Here is an 18,766-nt window from a genome sequence, read left to right as displayed (position 1 = left end):
CCGTCATAGTGATTGGTGAAATCAGAACAGTCAATATTAATTAAGATAATCACTACTTTCACACATCAGAAGCCTTTAGTCAGTAGAAGATAGCAGACAGAGTATTGACCTGTAATCTAGAGGGAATCACGTCTCAGAATCTACATAATCAAGGAATACCAAGTTAAATCTCTTTATAGTAGGCTAGTTGTTGGTAGGGCCATGACTCATGTTTACTGTAGTGCAACCAACACCCCCTAGTGACAGTGGTCAGGGTGGGACTGTCGTTTTCCACCAGCTACTCTATGTGTGTGTTCTCTTTTCCGATGAGAGGATGTGTGTCTGTCTTGAGTAGCTGTAGATCAGTGATGGGCAGCTTTGATGGGGGTGAGGGCCACAAAAAAATCTGAACTCATCATGAGGGGCCACAGTGGTTTGCGGGTCTGCATACCCCACATCCTACCCACACATGTAGTCAACTGATTTGTGCAATCAATCCATTTGTGCAGTTAACTTAACTTAACTCTCTGTCTAAATGCATTATACCAGACGCCAGGTCCGACCGTCTTTCTTCTCGAATCCGGAGCACAAAACGATATGGAGGTAAGATAGATATCGATTTTGAGACATGACATTTTAGTATGCGAAGTTCCTGTTCTTATTTTGAAGATGTATCACAACAAGCGTGTTTTGCGAAATGTCACAGAGCACTGAGCTCATTTTATTCCGTTCAGTGTCAGGTTAGTTTAACTTTTTTGCGACCCACGTGTCAACAACTTTTCAGATAACCACCACAACATGTTTAAAATCCTCGAAAGTCGCTTCGAGAAAGCACACTGCTCTGTAGACAAAGCTTGGTGCTCATTACGGGATGTGCTAGGTTACGAAATCGGACTTTTTGGGTGTCATGTTAATGATGTGTTAGAGAAGGAACCGCGCTGAACGATTCAGAACGTGAGCAATCCTATTTGTCTTGGTTACTTGTATTTTAGAACACTAGAAAGGGACCCAGCCTAAGATAAAGGGCTTGTTTTCCAGTCCCAGTAACATCCATCAGTCACGGTTGGTGAGCAGCATGCATGATGATTCATCTCTGTGTTCAACCACACGCTCTTTTTTTCTCTCTTACCGTCATCAGTTTAGTGGAAGCAACAGTGGACTCACCGTAGCCTTCCAAGTGCTCTGATATTACATCACGTATGGTACAAGTGTGTTGGTGAGTATGTTCGGCTGCTGTGATGCACTTTAGCCATTGTTGACGGGGATCAGCTCACCACAGTGGATCTGTATCCTCCCATACATCTGACCTCTCCTGTACACCACACGACATGAACAGTACGCTGACTCCGGGCTTTATGTTTTACACTTTCTCCCCCTGAGACGTTGCCTTGCCGTTTGCCTGTGTGCATGCGTGTGAGGCTGTGTGTTACTGGTTTGACAGAGTGCTTTGTCGTAGTACCTGGTGTCTGCACGCCACACTGCTCTCCTGTAGAGGTGGGAAGGAGAAGAGGACTGGACTGCTCATTAAAGGGCAAACAGATAAACTTGATTTCTACACACCTTTGGGTAGAAGTGTTGGCTTCCGGTCAGCTCAGATGGTTTAGGCATGGTATTCACAGTGTGTAGTCCTTTTGAAAAAGTGCCTGCTGAAAATGAACAGTGTATATATAGGCTAAGTGTGAAACTGGGAAGCTGTGGTAGTAGTCCCAGTCTCCCTGACCCACCTGCTATCTTACCAATATGGATCAACTGGCCTGTTGCCATGACAATGCCCTGTTCCACTGGTTTCCCCTGCTCCAGAGCATATTCACTCTGGCATTGCTTCATTTAGCCTCCGACTCCACAGGCAGGATGTCTCTCTGGCATTAACTCATCAGGCCTTGTTGGTGCTAGCTCTTTGTCTGCCTGCACCCTACATGCTGCATACTGTTACTGTGTGTGTGTGTGTGTGTGTGTGTGTGTGTGTGTGTGTGTGTGTGTGTGTGTGTGTGTGTGTGTGTGTGTGTGTGTGCGCGTGTGTCAGCACTCTCTTTGCTTATTATTGTCCACATGTTATTTAGACCTCTCTAATCACTACAGCTTGGCTCCCTTGAATGTTCTCCTCTATCACTTCCCTTGTTCTCCCTTCTAAACATACTCTCTATTTCTTTCTCTCTCCCCTTCCTTCTGTCTCATCCTCTATCCTCTCTGTCCTCTTTCTCACCCCCCCCCCCCCAAAAATCCTTCCGTCTTAATCTGTGGGAGCTGGTGAAATACTCCTACTTAGTGTGTGAGCTGGGTTGATTCACTCTACTGCTGTGCCCACTGACCTGATTTAGGACTGACAGGGGCAGGAGTAGGATGACTTATCCCTGATCCCTCTCTTACCCCGTTCCCTTACCGTCTGTAGCGTAGCTTGGGGAGCCATGATACCATGGAGGCTTTGAGGCATGGCTCTTTCCTAGGAGAAACGCAGCCTGGTTTTAGGTCTAAATGTCTGAGAGAGGCGCTGTCTGATGTTGTCTGGTTAAATCAAACAGATAGGAGGAGATAAATGAATGGAGGTGCAGTAGTAGAGTAGTAATCTGAATGAGGGAGGCCAGCTGTTACTGTACTTTTGCCTGTGTGATTGGATGAGATCCTTATCCCTCTGTATGTGTATGGATTATCCACAGATTGAACTAGGCACGCTGCAGTATCACTCTAATGTACTGTAGCCTACTGTACCTGACTGAGAAATCTGTTGAGTTGCCATCGATTGGGAAGAGCTCTAGCCTCTATTCTATATACCTTGTGTCCCTAGAACAGCTGTTGTACTGCATTTCCACTTTTGAGCCTTTCCCCTGTGTAGAAAATAGCTGTTAGAGCTGTTAGAGCTGTAGAGATCTGCTCTAGTTAGCAAATATGAATCCTGTCCTTTAGTTCTAAGCAGTACAGCTCTGGTTCTAGGTAGACGTCAGTCCAACAGCAAACCATGCCGGACCTTACCCTGTAGATCTAGGCTAGTCTGACTTGTACAGTACAGGTGCCAGGCTGTGTTTATCGATCTCTGTGTTTTCAAACTGTACTGAACAAAAACATAGACGCAACATGTAAAGTGTCGGTCCCATGTTTCATGAGCTGAAATAAAATATCCCAGAAATGTTCCATACTCACAAAAAAGCTTATTTCTCAAAAATGTGTGCACAAATGTGTTTGCATCCCTGTTGGTGAGCATTTCTCCTTTGCCAAGATAATCCATCTCCCTGACAGGTGTGGAATATCAAGAAGTTGATTAAACAGCATAATCAATACACAGGTGCACCTTGTGCTGTGGACAATAAAAGGCCACTGAAATGTGCAGTTTTGTCACACAACACAATGTAAAAGATGTCCCAAGTTTTGAGGGAGCGTGCAATTGGCATGCTGACTGCAGGACTGTACACCAGGGCTGTTGCCAGAGATGTTAATTTCTCTACCATAAGCCACATCCAACGTCGTTTTAGAGAATTTGGCAGTAGGTCAAACCGGCCTCACAACCACAGACCACGTGTAACCATGCACAGATACACTCTGATCCTGAGGCCCATTGTTGTGCCATTCTTGCTCCACCATCACCTTGTGTTTCAGCATGATAATACAAGGCCCCATGTAGCAAGGATCTTTACACAATTCTTGGAGACTGAGAATGTCCCAGTTATTCCATGTCCTGCATGCTCACCAGTCATGTCACCTATTGAGCATGTTTGGGATGCTCTGTATTGACGTGTACGACAGCGTGTTCCAGATCCCTACAATGTCCAGCAACTTCGGACAGCCATTGAAGAGGGTTGGGAAAAGCCTGATCAACTCTATGCAAAGGAGATGTGTCGCACTGCATGAGGCAAATGTTGGTCATACCAGATACTGGTTTTCTGATCCACGCCCCTACTTTTCTTTTAAGGTTTATGTGACCAACAGATGCATATCTGTATTCCCAGTCATATGAAATCAATACATTATGGCCTAATTAATTCATTACAATTGACTTATTTCCTAATATGAACTGTAACTCTTTTAAATTGTTACATGTTGCATTTATATGTTTGATTTGTGTATTTACAGTATTTCAATCAATGTGTTTTCCATTGTCAATTATGTGTATCTCTGTGTTGTCTCTGTGGGCCTTTGTATCTGTCTGTGTGTGTGTATTTCCATGTGTTTTCCAGTCTGTCTCTCTCTCTCTCTCTCTGTGTACATGTCTCCTGTGGAGCTCCTTTATGGAGCTCTGTGTGTAATTACGGGGGTTTGAACGTCAGGGGATAAATATCAGAAACACATCAAGGCCAGAGCACTCGTTACTGTCTCAGAGTTGCAGAAAGGAAAGAGAGATGGATTGAGAGAGAGATGTATGGAGAGAGAGAGAAACCCATTGGATGCCTCTGTCAGCGTAGTGTGGCAGTATGGAGAAGTAGATTGGATGCAATCCACTGTGTGTATGTGTGTCTCTGTGTGTCTCTGTGTTAGTCTGCGTGTGTAACACTGCTCTGATCATTGACCATTATAAATCAAGTGCCATTAGATGAGAGTCTGTTCCAGTCTGTCTCGATATGTCAGGACAACAGACAACGGAGGCCACGGTCAGAGAGAAAGGGAGGTAGGGATGAGTTGTAGAGAAAGAGAAGTTGGTGGAAAGGTGGACAGAGAGAGGGAAAGACGGATAGAAGGACTGTCTAATAGAGAAGAAGAGGCAGATAAGAGAGCGTAGGAGGGAGATTGTGAGAAAGAGAGAGAGAGAGACGCACAGAGAATGGCATACTGACTTACTGAGTGAAGGGGAGAGAGAGAGTGCTGGTAGGTGTGGGGGTAGCTGTGTGATTGGGAGATGTGGCTTGGGGGGGGATCAGGGGAGTGGTGACTGACGACCGAGACGCTCCCACGTCGGGAGTGATCCATCTCCCAGACAGCACTGGGGCAGGAAGACTTTACTCTAGGGATGGTGGGTAATAAACAACTCCAACAGGGTCGCCTCTGGCCTGGCAGTGATTGGCAGCAGTGTGTGTGTGTGTGTGTGTGTGTGTGTGTGTGTGTGTGTGTGTGTTCAACATTCAGTGTTCAGCGAGAGAAAGGGGGAGGGGAAGAGTGAATATTGTGTGTGTATGTACTTCTCAGTGCATGTGAATGCCTGTGTGTACATGTGCATGCAGGAGCTGGGTAAGGATTGTCATTAGAGGTCAAGTCTGAATGGCCAATGATATATATATATATATATATATATATATTTTTTTTTTTAAATGCTGCCCTCTCCACTCTCGCTACTCTCTGCAGTAGTATAAATTACCATACCTTTATTTCAGACTGAGACCAAGGTCTCACACACACACACACACACACACAATACACACACGATACCTTTATGCTTCCATATCCGCAGTCCAAATGACTTAGAATATCAGAAAAACTCAGTGTATCCGAACACACACTACCTTTCCACTGTCTTAGCGCTAGCAGTACTGCTGTCTTTCCGTTTACTGCTCTCTCTAGTGTTGTTCTGTTCTCTCTGAGTCCGTCTCATTCTCTCCTGTTCTCTTCTGACTAGAGTGTGTGGCGATGACATCACCATCTCCACTCTCAAGGAACAGGCAAGTGAGTCAACAGCTTGCCTAAGAGACGCAGTCCTTTGCCTGTCCATAATGATGGTGTATGGTCATTGATGAGTTGGCCTTCTAAGTCAGGTCGTCCTGGCAACCCGCTGCTCCCCAGGGCACCGTGGTGATGGTTGTCCTGTTCCTCATCATGATTGGAGCTTAGAAGAGGAAATCCACTTCTCCATTCTCTCGTGTGTGTTTATTAAATTGCGGTTAAATGGATTCTCATAATTACAGAATGTTAATCTCATCTCTCCCTCTGTGAGCAAATGTATTATTTTACTCGGTTTGTGTCAAACATTGTTTAGTGCCTGTTTGCCCTGTAATTGTTTGCTATGTTCTGATCAAGGTTATTATAGTTTTGTGTTTTTATATTTGTTTTTTTGTTTTTATATTCGTTTTTATATTTGATTAGAAATTCTGTTTAGTTTCAGTTAGCTTTCAGACCTGATTTGGATTGCCCATTGAAACCCCCATTACATTTTTGCCCAAAGTTTAGAAGAACAAAACACTGAAACTGAACATAATTCATGATGGTTTTGTTAATTATTTTATTTCAGTTTACTAAATAGTTTTTTCATGATTAGTTTTAGTTTACTATAATAACCTTTCCCTCTTTTTAATCACGTGCGTGTGCACATAACTATACCACTCTGACATTCTGAGCAGGACCTGGCGGAGTGTGTAAAGTACCAGACACAGAGGTTCATATTGTTCCCATAACCTTAGTGTTCATGCAGTGTGTGGACCATCGTTGTGGTCATGTTTGATCTAGGCTCCTGCCCTGTACTGTTGCATAGACAGGGGTAATCAGGAAATCTGTTTACCTCCTGTTGCCATAACTGTCAATCTGCATGTGTGTGGTTACTATTCAAATGTGTCTGTTTCTGTGAAGTGCAGACACACACACACACACACACGCAGACACACACACACACACACACACACACACACACACACACACACACACACACACACACACACACACACACACACACACACACACACACACACACACACGTCAGCTGGGCACGGGGAAAGGTGTGTATAAGGCAGGTTTGGCAGGTGCAGTTAGACTAAAGCACACCTAACTACAGATGTGTGTTATGCAGGACTGAGTTTTAGTTTTTGCTCCAGGGTGTGTGTGCAGGGAGCTGGCACAGAGAGCTTTCCGGTCTTATACACACACACACACACACAGACACACACACAGACACACACACAGACACACACACACACACACACACACACACACACACACAAACTCACACACACTGGGAGAATGTGAGTTACCTTGTTGGCCAAGGAAGGTGTGTTGGATTTTCCTATTGAAATGGTTCACTGGATTCTTGGTATCTAAGGAAAGGCAGAATATTCAACGAGACGGTAGCTTTTTCTTTCTTGTTCTTGTCTTTTCTTGTCTTTAACACTCCTAAAATAAGCACAGTCTGGCTATCAGGTTTAGGTCGTTGTTCAATTGAACAACCTTTAGTCTTCAAGACCTTTGGAAACGTTTGAGTTTTCAGTATCGTATAGAGGCGTAGTATAATTGGGAGTGTTGTGTAGAGTTGTGAGTGTTGTGTAGAGTTGTATAGTTGTGTAGAGTTGTATACAGTGGTATGAAGTTGTATAGAGTTGTACAAAGGTGAGTTGAGTGTTATGTAGAGTTGAGTTAAGTAGATGTAGTTCCTCTCTCGGTGCTGTGTCATCAATTTCCAGTTTACTGTTAGGATGTTTGATCTGCGGGCCAGATTTCACTGTCTTAGGTAACCATGACTATGGAATGTTTCCATATGCCAGACCCCTATGGCACCATCGGTCTCATTAGTGTCTGTCTGCTATAGACTGTTTGTTTTTCCCAAGACCTGACCTGTGTCTAAAGTCAAAGAGTTTCTCAGTGGTTTAGCTGGACATCGTCAGAGTAGATAGATGTTGCCCCTAACCACTTGCTCTAATTTTATCCCCCTAATGGTTAAGGTTAGGATCGAGTGTCGAAAAGCTGATCCCAGAGTCTGTTTTACGATGTTCAAGACACCAATTATTTTTGATGAATGGCGGAAATCAGCTTTCCTCTATAGGAGACTGTAGAATGCTTTTTCCTCACCACTGTAACAGAAAACTGTCATTTATACGGTCATTTTTAGGTATTATCAACAGTAAAAAGAACTGAAATGTTTTACTGCAGCATACTGTAAATTATTGTGCATTGTGGGAAAAGTGCTGTATTTCAAATGGTACTGTAATTCTACCCCACAGAATACAGTAACGTATCCTTGGAGAGTGAAAAATCCTTTTGACCAATAGTGGGTTCATATTATTGTTGTTTCTGGCTCATCAACATAGTTTCAGCCATGCCTTGTACGAGGCTATATTTGTTGCGCCCGTGAGTGAGAATTCTGTACCTATTTAACTTCTATGTGGTTAAAGTGCCCCATCAATTTAAAATGTAGAGGGGACAGATTGGAAGGGGCAACTTCTCTTAAACCTTACATGGTTAAACATTTTGCCATGCCGTTTTGGTATTTTAACCCTTAAGTCAATGCCAGTTTGGAAGCCTTTGTTACGGCCTCTAGAAATGCAAGTAATATAAAACACCATACATGAATTCATATCCCGTAGTGTGTGAACACTTTGCCTAGCAGCCATCCTGCTTGCACCGTCCCTTGTAAAATACTGTGAAATACATACCCCTCCCCTCAATGAATTTCATTCATCCATTCATGAATTCAGATTACGGGAGAATTCGCTTTTTTACATGATATAATACAGTATTTTACTGTGTGTCATTACACAGTACTTGCTTTGGTACCGTATGTATATTACAGTAGATGTACAGCTGCCCGTGAATTACTGTCAAATTCACGGTAACCCCTTTACAGTGTATAGTCCATTTCTGTTGCAACAGTGGTAAGGTGAGAGCTGGAACTGGGCTATATATTTTACGATTTGCTACTGTACATTGCTATTGACCCAGCAGCTGCACGCATTATTGGCTGTGTAATACAGATACTGTTTATGTCTGAAGTGAAAATATGTGACTTTCACAGATGCATGTAAAGCCTCTCTCTCCGTCTCCCTCTGTGGTTTGGTAAAATTGTATAACAGGGTGGGAAAGCCCGCCTTTCAGCAGGGCGTCATGGAGGCAGACAGCGTAGCAGGACTTATTGCAGACTCACAGAGCTCTGCCTCCAGTGCCTGAAGCTGCAGGCTGGAGCTGGGCTGGAAAACAGCAAATTACACATGGAAGCGCTCCTCAGGGGTCTCGCAACCATCTCCGGACTAATCCTTTTGGAGATGCGTGTGGCGTGAATAGATACAGCCCCTAAGCCTGCATGAGATAGAGCGGTGTGGATGTTAGTTTACATAGCGATTATCATAATGTACTGCGGGGGTTATCGTTGACGTCTAATGGACAACCACATCCGATAACACACAGCCAGTCTAAACAAAGGCTGTGATAAGGGCCCTTGGAACAAAGACGTAGCAGCACTTAGACACACACACACAGGCGCACACACATAGACACACATACAGTACACAGGAACACACACATAGGCATAGTAATACATAAGTACACACACACACACACACACACACACACACACACACACACACACACACACACACACACAGGCGTACACACAAACGCACAATTTTTCGTCCATTAACCGAAAAATTGCTGGTTCAAATCCCAGAGCCAACTAGGTGAAAAATCTGCAGATGGGTCCTTAACCCTAATTTCTCCTGTAAGTTGCTTTGGATAAGAGCGTCTGCTAAACTGTAAACTCATATACTGTGTATATACTGTAAACACACACTTCCCCCTCTTTCAATGCAAACACAAACCATACATTATGTGACCATACCAACATATTGCACAAAACAGCACTCATTACAAAGTCCACACTTCAATTCACTTGACTGGATTTCACAGAGCCCCTATAGGCATCACATGATTGGAATCACTGACATACAATTCCCTGATGTAACTAGCTAGCTGCTAAAGGTCTCATTGTCCCAGTGTTTGTAGTTCTGTTGAGTGGGTTGTGATGCACTTTTACAGGGACACACACACACACACTTTCTCAAAAAGCCTGATATCACAGACATACAGAGAGAAAGTAAGACACACACACAGGCCAGTATCACTCCCAGACAGTCTGAATGGATGGAGGATCAGGATATAGAGATGTATTAAATATAGACAGACCTATCAAAGAGCTCTCTGAAGACGCATTGAGGCAGAAGCCTCACCTCTCTCTCCCCTGGCCTGGTGTCAGGATTGATGCAGGCGGCTGTCTGCTCCCTCTCTGGTTCCTCTTTGCTCCCTCTCTGGTTCCTCTCTGGTTCCTCTCTGCTCCCTCTCTGCTCCATCTCTGGTTCCTCTCTGGTTCATCTCTGCTCCCTCTCTGATGGATCTCTGGTTCCTCTCTGCTCCATCTCTGGTTCATCTCTGCTCCATCTCTGGTTCCTCTCTGGTTCATCTCTGGTTCCTCTCTGCTCCATCTCTGGTTCCTCTCTGCTCCATCTCTGGTTCCTCTCTGGTTCCTCTCTGGTTCCTCTCTGCTCCATCTCTGGTTCCTCTCTGGTTCCTCTCTGCTCCCTCTCTGGTTCCTCTCTGGTTCCTCTCTGCTCCATCTCTGGTTCCTCGCTGGTTCATCTCTGCTCCATCTCTGGTTCCTCTCTGCTCCCTCTCTGGTTCCTCTCTGGTTCATCTCTGCTCCATCTCTGGTTCCTCTCTGCTCCCTCTCTGGTTCCTCTCTGGTTCCTCTCTGCTCCATCTCTGGTTCCTCGCTGGTTCATCTCTGCTCCATCTCTGGTTCCTCTCTGCTCCCTCTCTGGTTCCTCTCTGGTTCATCTCTGCTCCATCTCTGGTTCCTCTCTGCTCCATCTCTGGTTCCTCTCTGGTTCATCTCTGCTCCATCTCTGGTTCCTCTCTGGTTCCTCTCTGCTCCATCTCTGGTTCCTCTCTGGTTCATCTCTGGTTCCACTCTGCTCCATCTCTGGGTCCTCTCTGGTCCCTTCTGCTCACTGCAGCATGACAAAGGCATTGGGGTGAAGGTCGTTTGTTCCCCTCTTACACTCTTACAAACTGCACTGCACCACTCAGGGGGACTGGGGCTGGGACTGTATAGAACTGCATCGGTCAGGTCTGTTTGGACTGGGGCTAAAGCTGTTGGGTATTTGGTCTCAGCCATGACTCTTTCGTGCTGTCTCTTTATAGGCAAATTAATACTGCACTCTTAGAAAAAAACGGTGCTATCTAGAACCAAAAAGGGTTATTTGGGTGTCCCAACAGGAGAACCCTTTGAAGAACCCCTTTTGGTTCCAGGTAGAACCCTTTACACAAAGAGTTCTACCTGGAACCAAAAGGGTTCTCCTTTTTGAAATCTAAGAGTGTGTGTTCCTTCCAAACAGGTTGCGTTCCTGCATGTTGTGTGAATGGAAGTAATCCACTCAGTCAATCTAATATATTATCTCTCTCTCTCAGTCCTCCCTCCCTCTTCTCTACAGTGCCAGTGTGGATCGGTGGACTTCCTGTGTTCCCCGCGGCTGGCAAAGAAATCCCTGCCCCCTCCCAAACAATGTCACGTCCGGCCTGCAGTCAAGCCCCGCCCCCAGCCCACAGCCACACCCACCTCTCAGAAACCTCAAGGTACACTGTTGGTTTATCACTAATTTAAGCACTACTACTTGTTGTTTATAATATCAATAATGTCATTATCATTGACTAAGAGTGTTGGTACAATATAAAACATTGTGTTTATCAGCCTAATCCCAGAGTTTTACCTGCATACAGTATTTATCCCACAAACACATAAAAAAACTCCTTGTTAATCCTACTATAGACTCATGCTATCTGCCTGTTGATGCATACGTTTCATTTCCATACAATACACCCTGCCATTCTTTGCAGTGCTGTAGCTGCACACACACACAATCAGAGAGGAAGGAAGCAGAGGCACCTCACACAGAGAGAGCTGAGGCAGAGATACCTGCTTCCTCATTCAGCCCTAATGCAATACCAAGAACACAGCAGAGACTGGCCCACATAAAAGATATAGAGAAAGCCTACTGTCCTCTAAATGCATTCTGCAGTAACCATGTTTTAAGAACATGTCGGTAGCCAAACAGTAGTATTTTAGCTTCTGATAGCGTGCGCGGCCATTTGTGCAGTCGGTTTCTGGACCACTCTCGGCCTGTAATTTGTGCGACTGCGTGTGCATGTTTTTTTTCTTTCTCTGTCTGTGAAACCACAGTGACTTAGACATACTCATCTCCGCATCCTGTTCTGAAATCAGGAAGCTGTCTTAGCTCTGTGAAGCACGATCAGAACCGTCTCCTGCGCTGCGTTCGAGAACCTACTCTCAAGAGTTTAGCGATTATATGTTGTGTTTTGTGGTGGTATTTGGACTGTGGTTTTGTCATTTGTAGTAGGTAGCGGCAGCAGCCATCTGGAATACAGTCATGGAGGCTTTCTCCCTCGGAACTCCACGGGGCACTTGAAACAGGACTCTTTCCGTGGTTACGCCAGTGACCTGAATTCGTCTCTCTCTTTTTCTCTCTTTCCTTCTTCCTCCCTCCATCACCCCTCTTCCTGAACCTGGACCTGCAGTGCCCCCTAAACCCCCCTTCCTGCTGGTTCTCGGACAGGACAAGAAGCCCAAGAGGATTCCCCCAGCTCCCTCCAGGCCTCTGCCTGCCCCTCCACCTCCACCCAAACCGCGGCCCAGCCAGACACCACCTGGCCTGGTCACACAGCCTCAGAGAGGCCCAGAGGCTCAGAGCGTGGGGCTGCTCATCGAAAGGTTTGAGAACTCCAGGTACTGTACTGTCCTGCAGGGGGTAGGGTATTCCACAAGGTGCTCTTGCCCTGTTGACGCATCAGATGAGTGTTTTGTGGATGTGTTTGTGTGTAAAAAAACTGGAGGGATGACACATATATTTATGATGTGGGTATTGTTATACACTATGAGTAGGACTTTGAATGTTTTGCACGGAATGCACACTCTCTTACCCTCTGTCTCGTAATACGCACTCTGTTTTTCTGATGTTGCCCAACCTGTGTTTCACACTTCTGTCTGTGGGAATGTTAGGCTCTGGTGGTGTGTTGTAGTTTCAGCCCAATCAAGACTGAAACTGAGAAAGGTTTAATTTCACAAGTGTTTATTTTTTATATCCCAGGGTTCCAATTCTTGGTGTCCCCCCGAGGAATCAGCTCCACTTGTGTCTGAGTATGGACGCGACATCCGAAACCACAGCTCGTTCTGCCCCTGATCCCATAGCACACGCCCCTTCAGGGTCAGCAGGAGCAAAGGACTCTGGGGAACCCTCCCCCGCCGACAAACTTGCTCTTCTCGTCTCGGAGCAGACTGATGAGGTCACCGAGCTGACGGATCTTTCGTGCCTGGCCTCACTCCGCATTGACGGCCCCGGCAGCATTCCTTTAGACTCTACAGAGGACGACCTCAACATCGTCCACGGCGATCGAGTTGGTTGCCTTGACAACACGGAGAGGGAGGAGAGAGACTCTTCCCATGAGCTCCAGGACAATCCGGACTCACAGTCCTCGGAGCAGAACGGAAACGGGAAGATTCCCAACCGGGACAGCGGGATCGACAGCCCATCTTGCGCAGCAGAGGGCGAGGTGTTCCCCAACGAAGACGCCATCGACGAGGAGGAGCGCTACGACAGCGTCACGGAGACAGAGACTAGCGTGTCCTGCTGCGTAACACTGGGCAACAAGCGTGACTCCACGCAGGACGAGGACAGTGACCTGGATGAGGTCAGCAGTGGCGAGACAGAGGGAGGGGAGAAGGCGGACACACACACAGAGGTACACAGGGTGAGTCACACACACACTCCTTCAGTTCAGCAGCTGTAACTTGTCTTTCTATTTTTATCTGTGTCAGTTTCAGTCTGTCTAGACTCAGGTGTTTTTTTTATGGGTGTTTGGGCCTAAACACACACACACACACACACACACACACACACACACACACACACACACACACACACACACACACACACACACACACACACACACACACACACACAAACAAACAAACAAACAAACAAACAAACAAACAAACAAACAAACAAACAGACACACTATTTCAGACGCTCAAGTGTGTATGGTGGTCACAAGCGTCTTTGCTGTATCTAAAAATGGATGTGCTGTGGGGTGTGGAGGAAAGAGTACCTGCCCAGGGCTGTAACAGGAGCTTGTGACTGCTACTGCTAGAGGACAGACAGAAACAAAATAGCACTCAGCTCAGCTACTGTTTCCACCATTGATCTGTGTGTGAGTGATACCGACACCTCCAAAAGAGAACTTTGCATCATACCGGTATTCATGAATCCCCTTTCGGAAAAATACTGTCTATTTATTGAAATAAAAGGATGGCGGGAAGGTCAAGAAACATCAGACAAAAATAGGGAGAGGGAGAAGAGGAGGTAGAGAAAAAATAGAGAGGCAGAAAAGTGAGTGCGTGTAATGAAAATTAGTCTGTGAAAGAGAAAGAGACAAGGAGGGGTGTGTGAGTGGGAGCTGGAACTCTGGTTAGAGTTGTTGTGTGTTGGCACAGTACAGTCAGTTTTTATCACCTCAACATTGTTATAATGGGGCAAAGCCCGACACACCCTGTACCTAGGCACCACACCAAACACACATGAGCACACACAGACACACACACGCCCTGTATTGGCAGCCAACACCCTTTGCCTCATGTGGAAGGGATCTCTGGTATCCTGTGTTTCCTGATATCAGCATTACTGCCCAGAGGAAAGGTGTGTGTGGATGGGTGTGAGGGAACAGTGCCACTTCTCTCTGACACTAATAGCTGACAAGTTGATAGCTTTTTAATGACACTGCTGTCGCAGAGGATGTGGGTTTTGGGGATGCACATTGAAACAGGAATAGAAAGAAATGTATTTCTCTTCTTTCAGTGTTTAGCATCGTCTGCTACAGAAATAGATTAGACATGTTGTTTGTGTTTGTATGTGTATGTGAGTGTGTTCAAGTGTGTGTGTCATGCTTAAAGGATGTGAGTGTGTGTTTGTTTGTGGACATATCTCTACTGTACATTCCAAAAGGGTTATTCAGCTGTCCCCATAGGAGAACCCCTTTTGGTTCCAGGTAGAACCCTTTTTGGTTCCAGGTAGAACCCTTTTGGGTTTCATGTAGAACCCTCTGTGGAAAGGGTTCTACATGAAACCCAAAAGGGTTGCACCTGGAACCAAAAGGACCCAAACTTTTTCACTTGTATTGCTTTCGTTTTTTCTGTCCATTGTTTGTTTGTCAGTTGTTTTGTGTTGTATGAATTTGTTGTTTACTAATGTTGTGAGGCTTTTCTGCCACCAGGTGACATACTTGAAATACTTGAAAAAGAAAAGGGTTCTACCTGGAACCAAAAAGGGTTCTTTAAATGGTCCCTCTATGGGGACAGGTGAAGAACCCTTTTAGGTTTTACATAGCACCTTTTTTTTCTAAGAGTGTATGTTTCACAATTTCCACCAATTTCCCGATTTTGTGCGTGCATGTGATTGTGTACCGGACAGCTGTTGCAAAACACAATGTCACAATGTAGTACACCCTCCCTTTCTGAGGACAGGTCTCAGTCACATGTCACAGGACTGACATTTCATCCATTAAGTTCATTCCTGTTCCTGAAGTAGTCAAACTGAATACACATCTGCAGCACCTTTACATGTCATCTCAGCTCCGGTAGTAAACACAGTATTGGTGACTATCTCAGCTCTCAGTGAAGCAGCACGGACTGCCGATTGTTACAACATGCACAACAACCGAGATGAAAAGACATCCCCATTTCAGACCACTTTTATCTTATATGTAATCACTGGTTAGAGTTTGCTTGCTTTCACCTAATAGGTTTTGTGTTAATGTTGCTGATATTCTCTCTCAAAGGTCATAGGCCCAGAGGCATATGTTTAATGTATGATACAGGTCTAATGTAGGTTTGTGCAGGGAGTGTATTCTATATGGTATGCTATGGCTCTGACTGTTTGTGTCCACTTCTCTCCCTCAGTACTCAGAGACACAGAGGTTACTGAACATCGCCAGAGAGCTCCTTCACACTGAGGAGGCCTACGTCAAAAGACTCAACCTCCTAGACCAGGTATGCACACACTCACACACAGTGGGTTGTGTACTCTGAAAAACACAACCGCATGGAAAGGACGTCAGACTGCTTGCTTAGAGAGTACCACTTCTTCCCGATTCGGCACATACTTGGCTTGAACCTGGGGCTTCATGAACACACGTTACCATTCTCCCTCAAGTGCCTCTACCTGTCGCTAGCACAAATCTGGACACGTAAGGCTGAGGAGTAAGTTTCACACATCTCCATGTGCTACACATACACACCAAGTCATGGTAAAGCACATACGGTGCATTCGGAAAGTATTCAGACCCCTTCCCTTTCTCCACATTTTGTTACGTTACAGCCTTATTCTAAAATGTATTCAATAATTTTTTTCCTCATCAATCAACACACAATGCCCCATAAAGACAAAGTGAAAACAGGTTTTTGGACATTTTTGGAAATGTATTATAACATAAAACATATATAACATTTCTGCAACATTGACGGTCCACAAGAACACAATAGTCTTCATCATTCTTAAATGGAAGAAGTTTGGAACCACCAACTCTTCCTAGAGCTGGCCGCCCGACCAAACTGACAAATCGTGGGAGAAGGTTGACCAAGAACCCGATGGTCACTCTGACAGAGCTCCAGAGTTCCACTGTGGAGATGGGAGAACCTTCCAGAAGGACAACCATCTCTGCAGCACTCCACCAATCAGGCCTTTATCGTAGACGGAAGACACTCCTCAGTAAAAGGCACATGACAGCCCGCTAGGAGTTTGCCCGAAAGGCACCTAAAGGACTCTCAAAAAGTTCAATGTTCGTTTCATCAGAGCAGAGAATCTTGCTTCTCAGGTCTGATGAAACGAACATTGAACTTTTTGGCCTGAATGCCAAGCGTCACGTCTGGAGGAAACCTGGCACCATCCCTACAGTGAAGCCTAGTGGTGGCAGCATTCTGTGGGGGTTTTCAGCTGTAGGGACTGGGTGACTAGTCAGGATCAAGGGAAAGATGAATGGAGCAAAGTACAGAGAGATTCTTGATGATGAAAACCTGTTCTAGAGCACTCAGGACCTGAAGGTTCACCTTCTAACAGATCAACAACCCTAAGCACACAGCCAAGACAACACAGGAGTGGCTTCGGGACAAGTCTCTGAATGTCCTTGAGTGGCCCAGCCAGAGCCCGGACTTGAACCCGATCGGACATCTCTGGAGAGACCTGAAAATAGTTGGCCAGCTACGCTCCCAATCCAACCTGACAGAGCTTGAGAGGATCTGCAGGGAAGAATGGGAGAAACTCCCCAAATACAGGTGTATCAAGCTTGAAGCGTCATACCCAAGACGACTCCATGGCTGTAATCGCTGCCAAAGGTGCTTCAACAAAGTTCTGAGTGAATGGTCTGAATGCTTATGTAAATGTGATATTTCAGTTTTGTATTTTTTATACATTTGCAAACATTTATAAAAATCTTGTTTTTCTTTGTCATTATTGGGTGTGTAGATTTATGAGGGGAAAACACTATTTAATCCATTTTAGAATAAGGCTGTAACGTAAAATAATTGTGAAAAAGTTAAGGGGTCTGAATACTTTCCAAATTCACTGTCCTTAGTGAAGGCCTACTCCTCCCATATTAGGCCATATTCATATTGTTTTATATCTGGTGTGAGATATCCATATTTGTTGTTGAAGTTGACCGTCAATTACATGACTACAGACAAAAGGATATGTGCTGGCACAGACAGTAGGCTAATCTCAGAGCTGCTTCCTGTTTTTGTCAAGCCTCTGCTCCCTCACATTGGTACCGTTTGTCACGGAAACTCAGGTGCACGCAGGCCTGTGGTTGGGTGACTGACAGGGAGGTGAAAGGTCACGGACCTGATGATGACAGACAGATCTAACCATCATACACATCCCCCTATAAAAAAGATTATTCGATCAAGGAGCCCATGGTTTGTTATATCGTTTATAGTAATGTAGTTAGTAATGTTACTGTGTGTTTGATATAATTTCTACCATTGTTCTCCTGTTGTTTGTAGGTATTTTGCACTAAGCTGACTGAAGCTGGAATCCCTCAGGACGTGATAACGGGAATCTTCTCCAACATCTCCTCCATCTACTGCTTCCACCACAAGTTCCTGCTCCCTGAGCTCAAGACACGCATCACTGGAGAATGGTGAGGAGACCAGGGACAATGTTGTAATAGTGTTTCCTTAACGTTATATGGTTCAATTAGCAAATCAAATCAAATGTTATTTTACACATGCACGGTAGACCTTACCTTGAAATGCTTACTTACAAGCCCTTAACCAACAATGCAGATTTAAGAAAATAAGAGTTAAGGAAATATTTACTAAATAAACTAAAAAATGTTTCATATATATATACAGTTGAAGTCAGAAGTTTACGTACACTTGAGTTGGAGTCATTAAAACTTGTTTTTCAACCACTCCACAAATTTCTTGTTAACAAACTATAGTTTTGGTAAGTCGGTTAGGACATCTACTTTGTGCATGACACAAGTCATTTTTCCAACAATTGTTTACAGACAGATTACTTAACTTATTTAACTTAACTGTATCACAATTCCAGTGGGTCAGAAGTTTACATACACTAAGTTGACTGTGCCTTTAAACAGCTTGGAAAATTCCCGAAAATGATGTCATGGCTTTATAAGCTTCTGATAGGCTAATTGACATAATTTGAGTCAATTGGAGGTGTACCTGTGGATGTATTTCAAGCCCAACCTTCAAACTCAGTGCCTCTTTGCTTGACAACATGGGAAAATCAAAAGAAATCAGGCAAGACCTCAGGAAAAAAAATGGTAGACCTCCACAAGTCTGGTTCATCCTTGGCAGCAATTTCCAAACGCCTGAAGGTACCACGTTCATTTGTACAAACAATAGTACGCAAGTATGAACACCATGGGACCACACAGCCGTCATATCGCTCAGGAAGGAGACGCGTTCTGTCTCCTAGAGATGAATGTACTGTGGTGCGAAAAGTGCAAATCAATCCCATAAGAACAGCAAAGGATCATGTGAAGATGCTGGAGGAAACGGGTACAAAAGTATCTATACCACAGTACAACGAGT

At 44.9% G+C, this 18,766-nt stretch overlaps 1 protein-coding gene across 4 annotated transcripts in view; it reads left to right on the top strand.

The window, feature by feature from the left end:
* LOC139416258 (FYVE, RhoGEF and PH domain-containing protein 3-like) overlaps positions 1-18,766 on the top strand; it is a 98,748-nt gene that overhangs the window by 57,793 nt on the left and 22,189 nt on the right. For 2 of the 4 annotated variants that reach the window (XM_071164702.1, XM_071164705.1), the window contains exons 2-6: positions 11,056-11,220; positions 12,181-12,388; positions 12,750-13,410; positions 15,614-15,703; positions 17,711-17,847. In XM_071164702.1, the coding sequence (XP_071020803.1) occupies positions 11,056-11,220; positions 12,181-12,388; positions 12,750-13,410; positions 15,614-15,703; positions 17,711-17,847 (1,261 nt within the window). Of the gene's footprint in view, positions 1-4,757; positions 4,916-5,515; positions 5,563-6,233; positions 6,269-11,055; positions 11,221-12,180; positions 12,389-12,749; positions 13,411-15,613; positions 15,704-17,710; positions 17,848-18,766 lie in introns of those variants that run through there. The other 2 variants (XM_071164706.1, XM_071164703.1) reach the window with 2 other exon arrangements.

The sequence above is a fragment of the Oncorhynchus clarkii genome, chromosome 9, assembly GCF_045791955.1.
Source record: "Oncorhynchus clarkii lewisi isolate Uvic-CL-2024 chromosome 9, UVic_Ocla_1.0, whole genome shotgun sequence".
Classification (NCBI taxonomy): Eukaryota; Metazoa; Chordata; class Actinopteri; order Salmoniformes; family Salmonidae; genus Oncorhynchus; species Oncorhynchus clarkii.
This window is presented reverse-complemented; position numbering and strand designations above follow the sequence as displayed.